The 16792-nt window shown below is 36.2% G+C and overlaps 1 protein-coding gene across 1 annotated transcript in view; it reads right to left on the bottom strand.

Annotated features, from left to right (window-relative positions):
• Nucleotides 1–6685, bottom strand: part of LOC121408139 (proteasome subunit beta type-5-like) — a 64989-nt gene extending 58304 nt beyond the window's left edge. The window contains exon 1 of the mRNA XM_041599467.1: nt 6513–6685. Within this exon, the coding sequence (XP_041455401.1) occupies nt 6513–6656 (144 nt within the window). The 5' untranslated portion in view covers nt 6657–6685. The remainder of the gene's footprint in view (nt 1–6512) is intronic.
• Nucleotides 6686–16792: the final 10107 nt, after the last annotated feature.

The following is a 16792-nucleotide window of genomic DNA, read 5'->3' as shown; positions in this document are numbered from 1 at the left end:
TTCACACGTGGGTTCATGATGATCATTACGTCAAAGGTCATCTATTGGTCAACATTATCATGTTGTAAATATGCAATATCAGGCGAGACCACAGACCCGTGGACGACCATGTTCATGAATGCATGTTTATAGCAGAACAAAAAGATCAGTCACTATTTTCTCCTTCCGGAAAAATAAATGTAATCGAGCACTCATTGCAACTCGATATTCAATACTAGTATATAGGAATATGTTATAATAACTACATAGTTATGTTCCTTTTTATAATTCCATGTATTGCAATCAAGTATACATTGTAACTCGATTTATGCAGCCATAAAGCTATATTCATATATGTGTGTGTATATATATATATATCACTTGCTGTTTTCTTGCATTTATTAAAATAAGCTCATTCTGGCAATTATACCTTATATAATTCGATTTATATAGGCCCAACTAAACTTTCTCAAAAATTCGCACATCTCCTTTCCAATAATCTTCCAGCAATGCTCCCTCCCATGTATTTTCTTCGTCATCGCTTTCATCATTTAAACTCTCGTATTCCACCTTGCAAGATTTATCTACACCATAGCCATCTTCTGCCTCAACTACATAACCGGTAAACCATACCTTTGCGTTGTCTACTTCCCATTTGTGTCTTATCTTATACCCTACTAATTCTCTTGCTGATATATCTTTAACATACATATCTCCACTGTTCAAGTCTTCAACTACATCATTTTTGGGATACGAGTATACAGTTTGTGTATTGGACAAATAGACAAAATTCATCGACTCATTGTTTTTACTGAGGACGAATGCGGAGTACCAATTTTCTCCTTCATCATCTTCTGTTAAATGTTGAACAATTTTACCAACTAAATCATTGTACTCCACGTGTCGGCCTCTTTTTACTCTTTTTCTTGACTTGTTTTCTATCTCGGATCTCTTCCTTTTCATTTCTTCTTTGAACTGGTATACCCTCTCCTCTGGTGCGAGCAGGATTTCCTCTACTTCGTTGTCATCCTTGTCAATCTCTTGAGTTCTTTCTCTGCTCCTTCTCACGACTGAAATCAACTGTTCCTTTAACTCCTCCCAAGTCTTCACTCTACCCCTTTCTGTGAAATTGAAGATACCTTCTGTGTTTTTCTCTCCGAACACATATCGTCTAGCTTTCAATTGTACTTTCAGCATTTCCAATTTAATGTCATTGTTCTTCCTAGCGAGTCCTTGATCTATTTCATCTTCTGACATCCATATACCACCACATACATTTCTGACTTCCTCATATATATTTTCCTTTCTTACCGTTTCCTTTTCTTCTTTTTGGACCTTGCTATCTCTCCTTTCTCTTACTTTTTTCTCCCTTTCTTCCCAAATTTGCTTCGCCCTCTGACAATATTCCTTTCTTTGCTTGACAACATGCTTTCTAGCTATACTCATGTACTCCGCCCTTTTCTCTTCTTCCAATTCTCTGACCCATTGGTTTGTATTGTTCTTAGTGTACATTATAATGCTTTCCACTGCATAAATACTCGCCCTTGGCTTCTCTCTCATTATTCTATCCATCATTCCGAAATCTCTTTCAACGGACACATTTGTCTTAGGTACCCCACTAACTTCGTTTTCATTAACATCACTATAATGAGAAGAAATGTGCTCCCCAAGAAGCCTACTCGTAATCATGACATAACTACTGAATATAAGTTCGAGAACTTGTTTTGTAACTGCATCGTCTCCTGTGAGAAGTGATTCATATACTTCATCTCTTTGAACTGGTATATCGTGGAATAACACGGCTGTGCCGTCCAGTAATGGCGATGAGTCGACTGCCCATTCTTCAAATTTTGACAACATGATCTTGTATCTTTCGTCCATTGTCGTTATTTTCTCCTTACCCTCCAACACTCGCCACAATGGGGCTGTTACAAACTTATTTACGAGGCCTAAAGCCCTACAACCAGTTAAAAACTGGGGAACATTTATATCTGAGTCAACTGCTTTAATTAATAAGTTGTCTTCCCTATGATCTGCAAAGAAATCCTGTAAATCGTGTCTTAAATAATAAACACCTCCTCCATTGTGAAATAAAATATTAAATCTATTACCCTTAAAGGGAGCTAACGGAATTAACGTTTTGCCCCTTTCCTTCAGAAATGCTCGGAAATGTACGGGCTTCCCTGATTTTTCACATCCTCTGTCTTGAATCGATTTACACACCGTTCTTACTAACCGTACTACACCACCTTCTCCACCTTTTGGCGCCACTCCAACCTTCTGTGCCCCTACCTGTTCCCCATTAAATATCATATCTTCCCACACTTTCAACGTTTGCCCCGCCTGATCTGCCAATCCGACTATAAAATGTAATCCGCAAAAGTAATTATTCATTTTTGAAAGTGATTCCCTTTCCAGGTCTGATAATTGTGCCCACTCTCTAACAACTGCTGGCAATATCTCTCTCCTATAATTTTGTAGTAGTTCATTGAATTTCTTCTGTACTATGTGCCTATCACTGATTGTGTTTTTTATTCTTTTAATTACATTATTTATCTTACTTCCATCATTAGTAACCAAACATACATCTTCTATTACCGTCTTCATTGTTTCTAACATTTCCTCCGCTGTACCTCCAACCCCTGCTCTGACGCCTAATACCAAACACTCCCCACTACTTAAATGAATATCATACGCCCCATAGTGATGACCATACTTGGTCGTACCATCTCCTCCAACTGTCATATCAACCTCCTTCTCATCTAAGATTTTATTTGCCGCTTGTATTAAACTGAGCGCTCTGGCTTCCATATACATAGCAGATCCAAAATCCTTCTTTGGTACAGACTTAATATTTACATTACAGAGCCCTTCTAGTACAGTTTTCACAACCTCACCACCTTTCCTTGTACTAACACCCATTGAACAAACTAATTCTTGTACTACTGAACGAACTTCATCACTGTATCTCCCTCCTTCCTTTAACTCAACAACGTGCGAATCTGCCTTCAATCTTTCTTCTAATTTGTTGATCTTATCAGTCATTTTTTCCATTTTCTTTTTCATTCGATTGTTTTCTTTTCTAAGCATGTAATTAATCTTGTTCTTCGCTTTCAAATAACTTCGGCTCTGTTGCCTTCGTCTTACTAAGTCACTGTCTCTTCTCACAATTTTTTTAAGCATGAATATTCTATTCTCAAGGCTAGTGATTACTTTCCTTTTTTTGCACAATTCTATGTTCAATCTTATGATGGTTTCTTTTCTAACTTTCATCGCATTCAACATCCTATCATTCCGCTTCTTTATATTCCTATTTTTAGCACATGCCTTTACAAACCTTACGCTGCATGCATCTATTTTTTCTTCAAGTTTTTCAATTTTTTTCTTCAACCTTAAAACAACTTTCTTCATATATGATGCATCTACTTTAAATCCACTTCTCTGACGAGGTCTAACACAGTTCCGTCTACACTGACGGCACACCCTTGAATTGGTACTCTTTCTGAATTCTATTCTGATATTTTTTTTCTGTTTCTTTTTCATTTCTTTTCTAGCGAACACAAACACATCATCCATTATACCTTCATTCTTGTTTACTCTTTTCTTGTTTCTTACACTATCACACAAACTTCTTATCTTTTTGTACAAATTCTGATTTGAGATTAGCGTCGTATCTACATCAAAAAAACCTTCTAATAGAACCTTAAATTGTCCAGTCGTCATATCTCTCTTTCTTCCCCATGAAAATAATTCTATGACAGCACCGTTTGTGAGACCCTCCCATCCAATCTTTTCCCTATTATATTCTCCACACAACACGGCCTGTACATCTTCCTCGTAAATTCCCAAACTATTACAAAATGACCCTATTTCTGACAATGTTTTGAACTCTGTAGTTTTTTCATTACCCCTCCCCTGATTACATTTTTTTTCGGCCTTTCTTTTCAAATTACCCAGATGGACGTGATGGTATTTATTGTTTGGAAACATATTTACATACGACAGCAGACAGTGCTGCCGTGACTCATCGCGAGGTCTTTGCTGCTCGGCATCATAATAATCGAAAAAATGCTTGATGTCTCGATATCGGAGACAGAGATCATCTTTATTGGGCCTGTAGTTGTAACATGAGGTTGCGAATGAACGTGAATCCGACATGGTATGATGGAGCAATATACTGGCAAGTCAATTTTTTTGCAAGATTAAACTTAATCTATACAAAATTTGAGACCAAACCTATTATTGACTTGCAGTTGCACGAACGGCCGGATATGTGGACTTGCGGAAGTATGAGGGCTTTGAGGCTGAGTAACGGGCTGGTACTCGGGTGCGTAGACGAAGAACGCGGGAGGAGAAAACCGGAGAAGCACAGCCACAGAATATCAAAGAAAGGGATGATATATCACGAAATATTGATGATCCGAGTAGCAAAGACCTCGCGAATCGCAATTACATCACACTCGATGTACAAATCAGTGGATGCTTGAAGAACAACACACTCGATAAAAAGAGTGAAATTGACAAAAATATAGAGCAGTCGGGTAGGGAAATCCTCTACACAAAACATGCACAAATTATATGAACATAAAATCTCAACGTTTACACATCGTCAATGAATGCACACACAACAACAACACAACCGCGTGGTATTTCTCATCATAGCCAACGTACATGTTCCACCTCTACACACAAACATTCACACACCAAGTCGTAGTCATGCGGACTCCACATTCACTCATGTGTTTTCAAACTCGCGCGCTTGTGCTCACGTGGACGGCTTGCCGCGAATTTGCATATGATGCAAATTAATTTGGGATTTACGCGCTCTACGTATGGCTTCGTTGTCAAGAAAATAGACGCGTACGCCACGCCTCTAGATTTCGCTTGTCTGCACAAGGGTATTTTCAAATTGATTTTGCATTGTGATCTCGTGTAATCAGCTCAAAACTGAGTGCACCATCGAAATCAGCGATCCCGGAAATGCTTAAGTCCAGCTGGACAAGTTTGTAGCAACCTCGATCGCTGTGCTGTCGAAAGGGTAAGCAGCAATTTCGTATTATCTTCACTTCATGATATAAGAGAAAACTTGTCCTTAGAAGCATATTATAGGAAATTTAATTCCCTTTCGAACCATATCATTTTTGTTTTTAAAAAATGATCAGATCACAATTTTCTGAGCTTTCAAAGGGGACCTTGTATTCAAAAAGTGTGTGCCATTTTCGCTTCAGTACGCGACGCGCATTGCCGTGCGTGTATTAGGTATGGGCAAAGAGCTCCCGCAGCTATCGCTGAGGCTATCGTTTGATCGTCCAGACACCCTATAATTAGTTATGGCAGTGTATCCTATTGCCGGACACCTTTATTTCAGTGCTTTAAAAATGACAACTAGAGGAAATACAATGAAGAAAAATTATACCTTGCTATTCCAAATATTCTGAAAATTATGAATATGATGAAATTATTTTATATTTTCCAACCGTTTTCTTTGCACCGCACTTGCCGCATACCCCTCCGCGAAAAACAATTATTTTCGTGCGTGACAAATTACATCATAATTCCGGACGCGCCACGGACGGGTAAAAATATTCTTAATTATAATGGTGTAAGAAAAAGTTGGTGTGATTTTTTCATGATATATCATCTCATGAGTAAATTCTAAGTTTTGGTTTGCTTTCTTATATCGATTTTGAGCAGATCTTTGTATTGGTGTTTGCTAACTAATTTCATTTTTTTTTAATTTTTTTTGATTGCGTGTTCGATATGGCACTTTCCAGTATTTATGCTCGTTCATATCATGACCCCTCAGTCAAGTTCTATCGATGCGCAGACGATCGTTGACGGCTCTCTACCTCGCGCACGGACGGCCGGGATTGAGAACTAGCCGCCGTCGATGATCTGATCGATGGAGCGGACGAGATTAAAATTCGGCGAATCAGGCCCGAAATTAGGTCCGTATTGCCATCAGAAAATAGATCAATTGGGATCAATTGTTAATGCAAAACTATGTTATATGATATTTTAAGCATTTTCTGTCATTTTAGAGAAAAATAAGGTAAAAGTTGGATTTTTTCGCCTTGTTTTTGCAAACTTGTTCTTTTAATTGATCTGTGAAATTGAACTGCGGAAGTCTTACGGTACGAAATTGATTTCGTACGCAGTACTATGCGCGTCCGGAAATATGATAGTGTCCGGTAATACAATACGTGACTATACATGTATTGAATTATAAGAATATTCAATTTTTCGTGAAACAAAGCTTAGTTCTAAGCTAGGGCGGCCCAAATGCGCGTGAGTGGAGTCCCAGTTTCTTAACACGGGTAAGTATTGCGTTGTCGCCTAGAGTGGGGCCTACTACTAGCTACTAGTACTAGGCCTACTAGGTATAATGACACATAACCTCGCGCTAACTTAGTGTGACGCGAGTGGGACTACCGGTAGGTGCATGGAAATGCTTCGTCACTTACGCCCGCGCCCGAGGCGGCTCGGCCTGAGCCCAAGAGAAGTGCAATTATTGTCGAAATTTCGTATATTACCTCGGAAACTGCAGGAACAGTGAATTTAGAATTAGAAAGGGGGTCATCGGCAATGAAGTTCACATCAAAATCAACTCTCGAGTTGGAGCAAAACCGGGAAGAATTGCTCCCAAACATTTCTTCACACACTGATGACAACGCCATTTTCCTCGATCAAAGTACTGGCCGTATCGATATCGCGTATCGTGTATCACGATCGCCGGTGGCGAATTTAAAAAAAAAATTAAAAAAATAAAAAAAAAATAAAGGAGGGAAATGAAGAAAAACTCATTCCCAAAATTATTGGGGGTCTTTCCGCTCATCATGTCATACCTGATACGAGAGACGACACTTTCGTGTAAGATATGGAATATATTAATTCTGTTTCAGATTATCTATTTTGATGGAATAAGACTAATGTCATTTATGTTGACACTCAAACTGCATGTAATTCATCAGCAATTAAAGACAGATTTGTGTAATTTAATAATACATTCGTTGATAAATAACAAAACAAACTAGGTCAATTATAGAATCGTAGTTGATAAGAGGTTGCGGGTGATTTGCATATTTTGTTATTTATTTGAAGAAACGCCTCCCTATGTGCATGTTAATGCCATGTAGTTTGATATCAATGACCTCATCACATTCACATGTTTCAAATGAAGCGTATGTATGGACACACCTATAGTTCAAAAGAATGAATTCTATAGGTCATAGAGAAAAAAAGAGATGAAACAACTCAAGAGGAATCTTGTTCTTCTTTAATTGCAGCGTAAAGTCATTGATATCGAACTGCATGGTATTTATCAGCAATTAAAGACAGATTTGTGGAATTCTAATACTACATTCGTTGATAAATAACAAAAGAAACTAGGTCAATAGATTGTAGTTGTTAAGAGGTTGCGGGTGATTTGCATATTTTGTTTATTTGAAAAAACGCCTCTGATACAGCAATAACCTATGTGTATGTTAATACCATGTAGTGTGATATCAATGCAATGACCTTATCACATTTACACGTTTCAAATGAATATGGACACACCCAGTTCAAAGAATAAATTCTACAGGTCATAGGAAAAAGAGACGATAAAACTCGAGGAATCTTGTTCTTTAATTGCAGAGTATAAGTTTGATTATTCTATGTAATCAACGTAATTGGTAGAAAATATTTTGATAGGGTGGGGAGAGGAATGAAAGGAGGAATCGCTGGAGTATATAATTGTTAATGTCAAGTGCTACGCAGTATGACTCCTTTCTTTCTTCTAGCTCCCTCCCCCTCTTTCCTTTTCTGCCAGATATGTTGTGCGAATGAGATGCATATTTTAAAGAAATATCCAATAGTCAGAGTGACGGTGTAATGTGTAAATTCCATTCTGTTGATTTGGAAAATTCAACTTGTGTTTACTTAAAGAAACATTTTTTTCAGAACTTTAGAATTTTGGACTGGACGTCTGGAAAGAATGTTAATAAGACGCTAATACTTTAAAGGCGTTGTATAGTTCAAACAATAGTCCTCTGGTATGTTCTTTTACACGACTGTTTATTCTTGTTAATGTTATTTAAGAACGACCGCAATTTCCTTTATTCTTTGTAAATGTTTAAGACGAAAGATTCCAAATGATTCAGTATGTTCAATATAGTCCGACAGGGTGTTATAATTATAAGAAATAATGATATATGGTCGGGTGGCCACATTAACTCGATTGTAATGGAACATTTAGTGAATCCACTGGTATTTTAATAGACATTAGAATGAAAAGGAATGAAAAGCAAATATTTCAGAGACAAAAGACAATAATAAGTCTTGTAAAGAGGGTTATAGCACGTCTCACGTGTATTCGATAGAATAGAATATTAAAAACATAATGCAAAAGAGGTGGGGAGAATCTCGTCAAGCTTGTGTTAATTTATTCGAAACAAGTCTACGAAGATTCCTTTTCTCTTCCCACACCTTTTCTTTTAAAACAGGTGAATGCAATGTCTGCTTAGAGATTCGGTGGTAGATTACATAACCTTACTGATCATGGTTTGGAAAATCTTAATTGAATCGTTGGTGGGATCTCATATACTCTTTTAAAATCAAACTGAATTAGAATGAATGTATCTTAGATGCAAATTTCGAAAAGGTTTAAGGTTTCAATAGTGGTCCTTTTGTATTATCCTTTTCGGGTTTAAAGGAGAAGGTTTTCAAAAGAATGTAAGATGCAAATCAATTGGATAAACATTGAACTTTTAATCCAATTCATAGTATGTTGGTCGCCGGTATTTAGGGCATGAATATAGTCGAGAGGCAATTTCCTCAGCATAATGTAGTGATTGTAGTCCACATTGTTTTTTTTTCTCTCTTTATTCTCCTTTGCTCATTATTGACTTACCTTCAAAATCAATCTTAAGTTAGGGAGAGGGGGTGGCGAGACATCATGAAGATGTTCGTTTTAGACACTTCCTTTATAGGAAGATCCCCCTTAATCGTCTTGCTTGTTGATGTTAGTTTTATGTGCACTTTGTTTTTCGTTCCCTTTTTCCTTTCAGGGTCAGTTGGCAGTGGCATTTTGATCATGATCAGATTTACATGTAGGCCGGGCGGACATGGGTGCGGCGCTCTTTTCTCATCCCACGATCTATTATCTTTTCCATACCCCTGTGTTTAATTCTTTAATCTGCAATTTCATATCCTTAAATGTTAATGGAATTCGAGAACGTCATAAGAGGCAAAATATATTTAAATGGTGTAAGGATAAAAAAGGCCATATTATTTTTCTCCAGGAAACTTTTAGCACTCAAGATATTGTTAGTAATTGGAGTTCCATGTGGGATGGCTTTTGTATTTTTAGTCACGGTATAAACCACGGTAAAGGCGTTATGATTTTAGTAGATAAAGGGCTTGATATCTCAATAAAACATACAATCATAGATACAGGAGGTAGATACATTTTTATTATTAGATCTTTGCAAAATCAGGAAGTAATATTGGGAAATGTTTATTTCCCTGTTAGTAGTAAAGAGCACGAGCAACTTGAGTTTTTGGATTCTATTATTAAGATTTTAGGAAGAAAGGAGTTCCAAAATAAACCTTTTATTATAGGAGGTGACTTCAATATGGTTAGGGATATTTATTTAGATTATGATGGAAAAAATGTAAACAAGAAGCAATCTAAACTTAGTTCAATGTTCGAACATTTTCTTATTGATTATAAGGCCTTAGATTTATGGCGTGTTAAAAATGATGCCAAGAAACAATATACCTATCATCAAGGAAATCCGTATATGCAAACTCGATTAGATTACTGGGTGGTCTCAGATATTTTAGAAGAGAAAGTGTTGAATTGTAAAATAATACCTTCATTATCACCTGATCACTCAGCAATAGAACTCAATATTAATTTCAATCATATGGTCAAACCAACGATTAAGACTGGTTATTGGAAATTTAATAACAGTTTATGTAAGGACGAAGAATATGTTAAAATTATGAAGGAGGAAATTATTCGTTTGAAACAGATGTTATTAACAGAAATTATAGACAGCAGAATTTTATGGGATTATGTTAAAATGGAAATCCGAAGTTTTACTAGGAAGTACTCAAAGAAAAAGGCAAAAGAAAGAAGAGAAAAGATTACAAAGTTCGAAAAGGAAATTGTAAAATTAGAAGAAGAACTGCAACAAAGACCAGGTAATACAAATAATGATTCAATTGACATGTTAACCAGGAAAAGAAATGAAGTAAAAGCAATTTATACTTATGTTAATGAAGGTATAAAAATCAGATCTCGAGCGCCGTGGTTTGAAAGTGGGGAAAGGGAAACCGCATATTTTAAACAATTGACAGATTCTAATGGGAAAAAATGTGAAATTAAAAAACTTAAGGTGAATGAAACTACAATTAGTGATGAAATTAATATTTTGAATGAAATTCGAAAGTTTTATTCATTATACGCTAAATCTGAGGCATGCAGGATTATGCGACGATAATACGTTTTTTCCCAATAGCCTACCCAAACTAACAAAAAATCAGAGTAATCACTGTGAAGGAAAAATAAACCAAGGTGATTGTATTGAAATCTTAAAAGAAATGCAACTTAATAAATCTCCGGGGAATGATGGACTGAGCGTCGAGTTTTACATTACATTTTGGCATGTAGGAGATTTGGTTATTAACGCGCTTAATGATAGTTTGATACGTAAAGAATTATCGCCCTCTCAGAGGCAAGCAGTAATTACACTAATACACAAGGGGGATAAAGACCCTACAGTCATTAGCAATTACAGACCCATTTCACTTCTCAATGTAAATTATAAAATTCTCACTAAGTACTTTCTAAAAGAATAAAAGCGATTCTAAGTAACACTGTTTCAGTTGACCAGGTAGGGTATTTAAATGACAGAAACATTGGTGAAGCAGTAAGATTAATTAATGACATGATATTTCATACCTCACATTTTAATAAACCGGGTTATTTATTAGCAATCGATTTTGAAAAGGCTTTCGATTCAATTTCACACGCTTTTCTTCAAAAGGCACTTTGTTCATTTGGTTTTGGAACGATGTTTAGGGATTGGGTCAAAGTAATTTATACCAACACACTATGCTGCGTTTTCAATGGAGGGAGATCAACTGGCTATTTCGATGTTGAGCGGGGGCTAAGGCAGGGGGACCCCCTGTCCCCATATCTTTTTATATTGTGTATAGAGTGTTTAACTCACTCTATTCGAAACGATAATTCAGTAAGGGGTATTTGCTTTGGTGGTACAGAAATTAAGCAGGTTCTTTATGCTGATGACATGACATTATTCGTGCAAGATTTAGACTCTATACACATAGATTAGACATAATCCTTGAGAAGTTCATGAAAATATCCGGACTGAAAATTAATAAAAATAAAACTTTCATTTTGCCTCTAGGGCCTCCTGTTCCATCAGGGAACAGCTTTCCATTCGGTAAAAGAGTTGATATTGTGAAAATACTGGGTATTTACTTTTCACTCAATCCTGATGTGGCTGAAGAAATGAATTTCAAAGAAATTTTGAGCAAAATTAAAAAGTTATTAAATTGGTGGAAACAACGAGATCTCACTTTGATAGGAAAAATTCATTTACTTAAAACGTATGCGTTTTCCAAATTGACTTATGTGAGCTCCCTATCTCCAGTTCCAGACTGGGTTTTCAAAGAAATTGATGATACATGTTTTGACTTTTTATGGCGGGGGAAAGACAAAATAAAAAGAAACACTATATATCTGGATTACAGGCAAGGTGGGCTAAAAATGCTCAATTTCAAACTATTTATAATGGTACAAAGAGTGATGTGGATTAAAAGGTTAGTTACTGGTGACCAGAGAGCGAAATGGAAAAGATATTTTAAATTTCTCCTGAGAACTTTTGGTGGTATTTTAATATTTTACTGCAAGTTTTCCCCTGATATGGTCGATGTTAAATTACCAAAATATTACCGAGAAATGTTATGTATTTGGTCTGATATGAACATTTTTATTAAAAAAGATACAAATAGTAAAAGGAATGAAATTTTCTTTAATAATAAGTGTATTCAGAATAAAGGAAAAACGTTTTTTCATGAAAATCTATTTCTTAAAAATATTTTTAATTTCCATCACATTACAGATGTTAAGGGGGCACTTAAGCCGGACAATTATTCAGATGTATGGGATTGGAAGAGGAGGAAGTATCAGTTATTCAAGAAATATTTGCACATACCCCCAGAGAATGGAAAGACAGATTAGGTAGGAATACTTCAGTGGACGGCTTGAATATTGAATTTGTCTTTCATGTGAAAAAAACTCAATTCGACTCGGTTACTTCCAAAAATCTATATAGAGAGTGTATAAAACAAATTGCTGAACAACCAGTTAGTTTTCATAACTTAGCATTATTATATAATCTGTCAAATAAAGAAATTGAGAAAACATTTTATCGTCCTAGATTTAGTACGTTGGATACAGGTTTCATTTTATAGCAAGTGACAAATGTTCTTTCTGTAGCAAATACGAAGAAACATGTAAGCATTTATTTTTTGAATGTGAAAAAGTAGGGAGTTTGTGGGAACGGAGTAGTAAGTTGTTTAGCCTTCCAATTCTCAAAAAACTAAGCTGGATGGAAATCCATATTGGTCTCGAGGAAACAACCGAAAACATACAATTACTTAATCATATCATTTTGCTAATCAAATATTTAATATATCAAGGGAAAGGGAAGGGTAAACCACCAACTCCTGAAGAGATAAAGGAAAAGTTACTTATTAGCAAAGAAGAAGAAAAGAAGATTGCACTAGAGCGTAATACGTTAACGCGACACTATAAACATGATAAATAATGGGAATATTTAAAGGTTTTAAACATTAACCAAAATAAAAAGGATGGGGAAGGGAGGGGTGCCCCTCGTCTGCCCGTGCATGGAATCGATCGATCACTGTCACTGTAAACTGACCTCTGTCTTGTCTGTTATTGGTTCGTCTTTTTTTCTTCTAATTGTTCCTGTCTTATGCTTTGTTTGTTGTTTTGTTTTTTCCTTTTGTTTTTTCTTAATGGTTCCTGTTTGTTTTTCTCCTTTATGTGAATGGTGTTTTTTTTCTTTCTTCTTCTTTCTTTCTTATTCCTGTCTACTATTTATCCTGTTTGTTGTTGGTGTGTTATTTTGTTTAGCTTGGGGTCTAAGTTGGGGGGGGCTCATGTGATGGGAGAACCTCATATATATATATGTATATATATTCATTCTTTTAATTCGCGTAGTTTCGTCTTTGTTTGTCGCTTTAGCTGCATGCATACATAACTTGTTAAAATGTTATAGTTTATATGAGTTCGGAATATGTCTCTGTTCTGAAACAATTTGCCTGTTATGTTTATTACACTGTTATTTAATTTGTGTATTGCACTGCTGCAATTATTATCCTGTTCTATATTTTCTTGATTATGTATGTACGAAATTTATTTTGAATGAATAATAAAGATCACTACAAAAAAAAAAAAACCGTAGATGGCCTGGGGGCCGTTGCAGAAAGAGTTGCAATCGATTGCAACTCTAAAAATCATGCGCAACTTGATTTTCGACCAATCAACAGCGCGCATTTGGGACTTGCGATTGATTTTTTGACTTGCGTTTAAACGCAACTCTTTCTGCAACGGGCCCCAGATGGCCATCGTCGAAGAATCATGAATTATTCATGATAATAATTCAATTTACATTTTACAAGTCTTAGCCGGTGAATCTTCCTTAGTCTCTTCAAACCGAATGAGACCTTGATAACTAATAATTGTTTCGGCCACGTTGGGTTGGATGCTAAATAAAATAATGTCTTCCTTTTGATGAGGATACCCATTGAGCCTGCAAGATTTCTTTATAAATCAAAGACATGTGGTTTTTTCCATTCCTCTTTGATGTATGGAATGTGTAATTCAACTTCTTCTTTTGATGTTCCTTTTTTGCTAAAAGGTCTGCTGACTTCTTTCCGTGCCGGAATACCGCAATGGGATGGTATCCATTCAAAACTGACATAAATATCTGATGATTGTAAAACTTTGATTTTATACAAGATATCAACAATAAGATTGTTTTGAATTCGATTGCTTTCCGTGCTTGAAGAGCTGACAATCAATCTGTAAAAATTACCACGGACATACCTCTGTTATCTCCTCAGAGCCAATTAAGTGCCATTACCATTGCTGTTAATTCGGCTCTCATTATACTTACAAAATTTAATCTATAGTATCTTTCAATATCCAGTTCTGGCCAAAAAGCAGAGCCGGTTCTCTTGTCCTATTGTTTTGATCCATCAGTGTAGATCCGGCCTTTCCATCTTGTATGTGTCCTTTCTAAGACACAGTTTTTCATATCTTGTACTAAGTTACGTTGTTTGTTGATAACATTATGGATATAGTAAGATATATTTGGCATTTCATACGACCAAAAAGGTTCACGTAATATTCTTTGGCTTATTTGTTCAATTTGGGATTTCTTCATTAGGCTTACATGCTCTAACTACAAAGGAACCACGACCTGATTTCCAAGTAAATTGATCAATATACCAGGAAGGTTCAATAATTTCTAAAGTAGTATTCTATCTACATACTACAACTACATCTACTTTCCTTACATGAGAGATTTGCAATTCATATCAATTTGTTTGCGCTTTTTTGCAGTGCGTAGCGTGTTAAATTATTTCCCTATGGAGAATAATAGAAAATACGCCGTTTTTGAGGGATTTGCTAAGATATCTCCCAAACGCGTTAACAAGGTGATCTATCAAAACAGAATAGAATAGAGCAGATTCTCACCTTGAACATGATATGATTTTCATTTAATTTTAGTCAAATTAAGTTCTGTCACTTTTGAGGTTTTTGGAACCTTTCTTGATGATTTTGAAAATCCATTTGTACATGAGCCAATGGGCAAGTGCGGGAAACGAAACGTTTGGTGCGACTTCACATTTTTGTAAAAAAATATATACGTCACAATAAATAGACCCTATCAAAAAAAGACATTTTGCAGAAAATGCTGTAGATTGCGAATACCTAAGAATGATTTTGATTGGATAAAAAAAACCTCTGTCACTTTTCACATTTGCAAAAGCTTTTGCAATAATTGGTCACTATAGTTTGGCGGGTTCAGCCGATGGCATTGTGTGTACACAGTACAGTACACACGCATAGCTAGGCAACGCAGCGCGTCAAGAATTTTGCACGTTTTCATTATTCGTACAGCGACGACTTCAGTGTATGGATAGGACCGTACCATTTTTGACCGGGGGTTGTGCCAATGAATGCAAGTGATCAAGAAGAGTTACAAAACTGAAGAGAGTGAGAAAACAAGGAAAGTGAGAGGGAAATTTATGAAAACAAGTAATGCGAGGAAAAATGACAAGAAAAGGAGAGAAAGGAGAAGAAGTGAAAACACGCAGCTGAGTGCGCTCACGATATGTAAGTTAAACACCCCGGCACCGCAATGTAGCAGCCCGCCACTATATACACGTAGACTGCCTGCACGATGCGAAGACAGCGGCGCGTATTAGTGACTGTGCGTTAAACGTCCCAATTCTATGCCTTATAAGCTAAGAGGAGCGTTTTTTGTACACAACAAATTGATATGAAATGGCGAATCGTCATCGGTAATTCTCTCTGTTCGGAATAAGTTTCTTTTGGAGTGCATTTGTTCTTCGAACCCGCCTTTCAAACTCGACCGAAACTCCTAGTAGCATATCGGTTAAGTGAGGCAGCCACACTTACCTTTTTTTAATATTTCCTTGCCCAAAACACTTCGAAGAGTGCCATTGCGCCCCTCCCGATCGCGACTTCCCCACACACCGAGGCCATTAATTGTGACGATCTGAGCTGTGATTCACATGAAATGGCTTATATAGGCTTCATTTTTATTTTGTTAATCATTGTCAAGCTTGGAAAAAGTGTGGAGAAATAAGAATTGAATGAAAAATGAAATGTAAACCCACTTTAAATGATAAAATCGGAGAAAAAATGCTGGAGATAGATATAAGCTTTTGTTTAGATATGCAGTTATGTCCTCGGATCCAGCTGGCACAAAATGGGTATATAAAGGTTGTGCTCACTAAGTGTTCAATTTTTTAATTTTGGTGGCAAAATTGTTACAAAATGCTTAAATATATCCGTTTAATTTCAATTGACTAAAAGTGCAAGGGAAATGTATGAGAAATGTTTCGCAGGGTAAGTTTGATTTCGCCTTTTTCCCTTAACACAGCGTGAAAACGAGTTCTGCGCAAACAGATTTATGCGAGCTTTGCAAAAATGGACAGTGCTCACTCAAGTGTAACATTCTGTCAAAACTTTTACTATCATTGGATAGATGAGACCCAAACAAAATAATATATGTGAAAAATTACCCACATGTTGTATATTTTTTAATTCCCAGGGCTTTTTCAAAGTGTAAACTTTTTTTTGATATGCACTGTAGATCAGTATTCCTCCGTCAAAAAACACTTTACTTTAAAAACAAAACAACTATTTTTCATTATCAAAAAGGGTGATTTAGAATAATAACCAATTACTTTACACTATTTTAAGAAGAGAAGCTTATAAGGGTCTCCTGTATACTTTTAATTGAATCAAAGAATAATTGATCGCAAGTAGCGAACCATTCATGAATAATTCATTATTCTTCAGTGGCCATCCTACGGTTTAAAAATTCGCCACCAGCCAGTCAGGTTCAGTCCAATTAGCCTGGCCTGGAGGCTAGGCGTTACCCTGGGGATCGGAGCAAAGAGAGGAGAGGGGAGTAACCTAGGCACTACACGTACCGTATAGCGTAGTAGGTAGATG

The sequence above is a fragment of the Lytechinus variegatus genome, chromosome 2, assembly GCF_018143015.1.
Source record: "Lytechinus variegatus isolate NC3 chromosome 2, Lvar_3.0, whole genome shotgun sequence".
Lineage (NCBI taxonomy): Eukaryota > Metazoa > Echinodermata > Echinoidea > Temnopleuroida > Toxopneustidae > Lytechinus > Lytechinus variegatus.
Note: the sequence above shows the minus strand (reverse complement) of the source record. Positions and strands in the feature narration are given on the sequence as shown.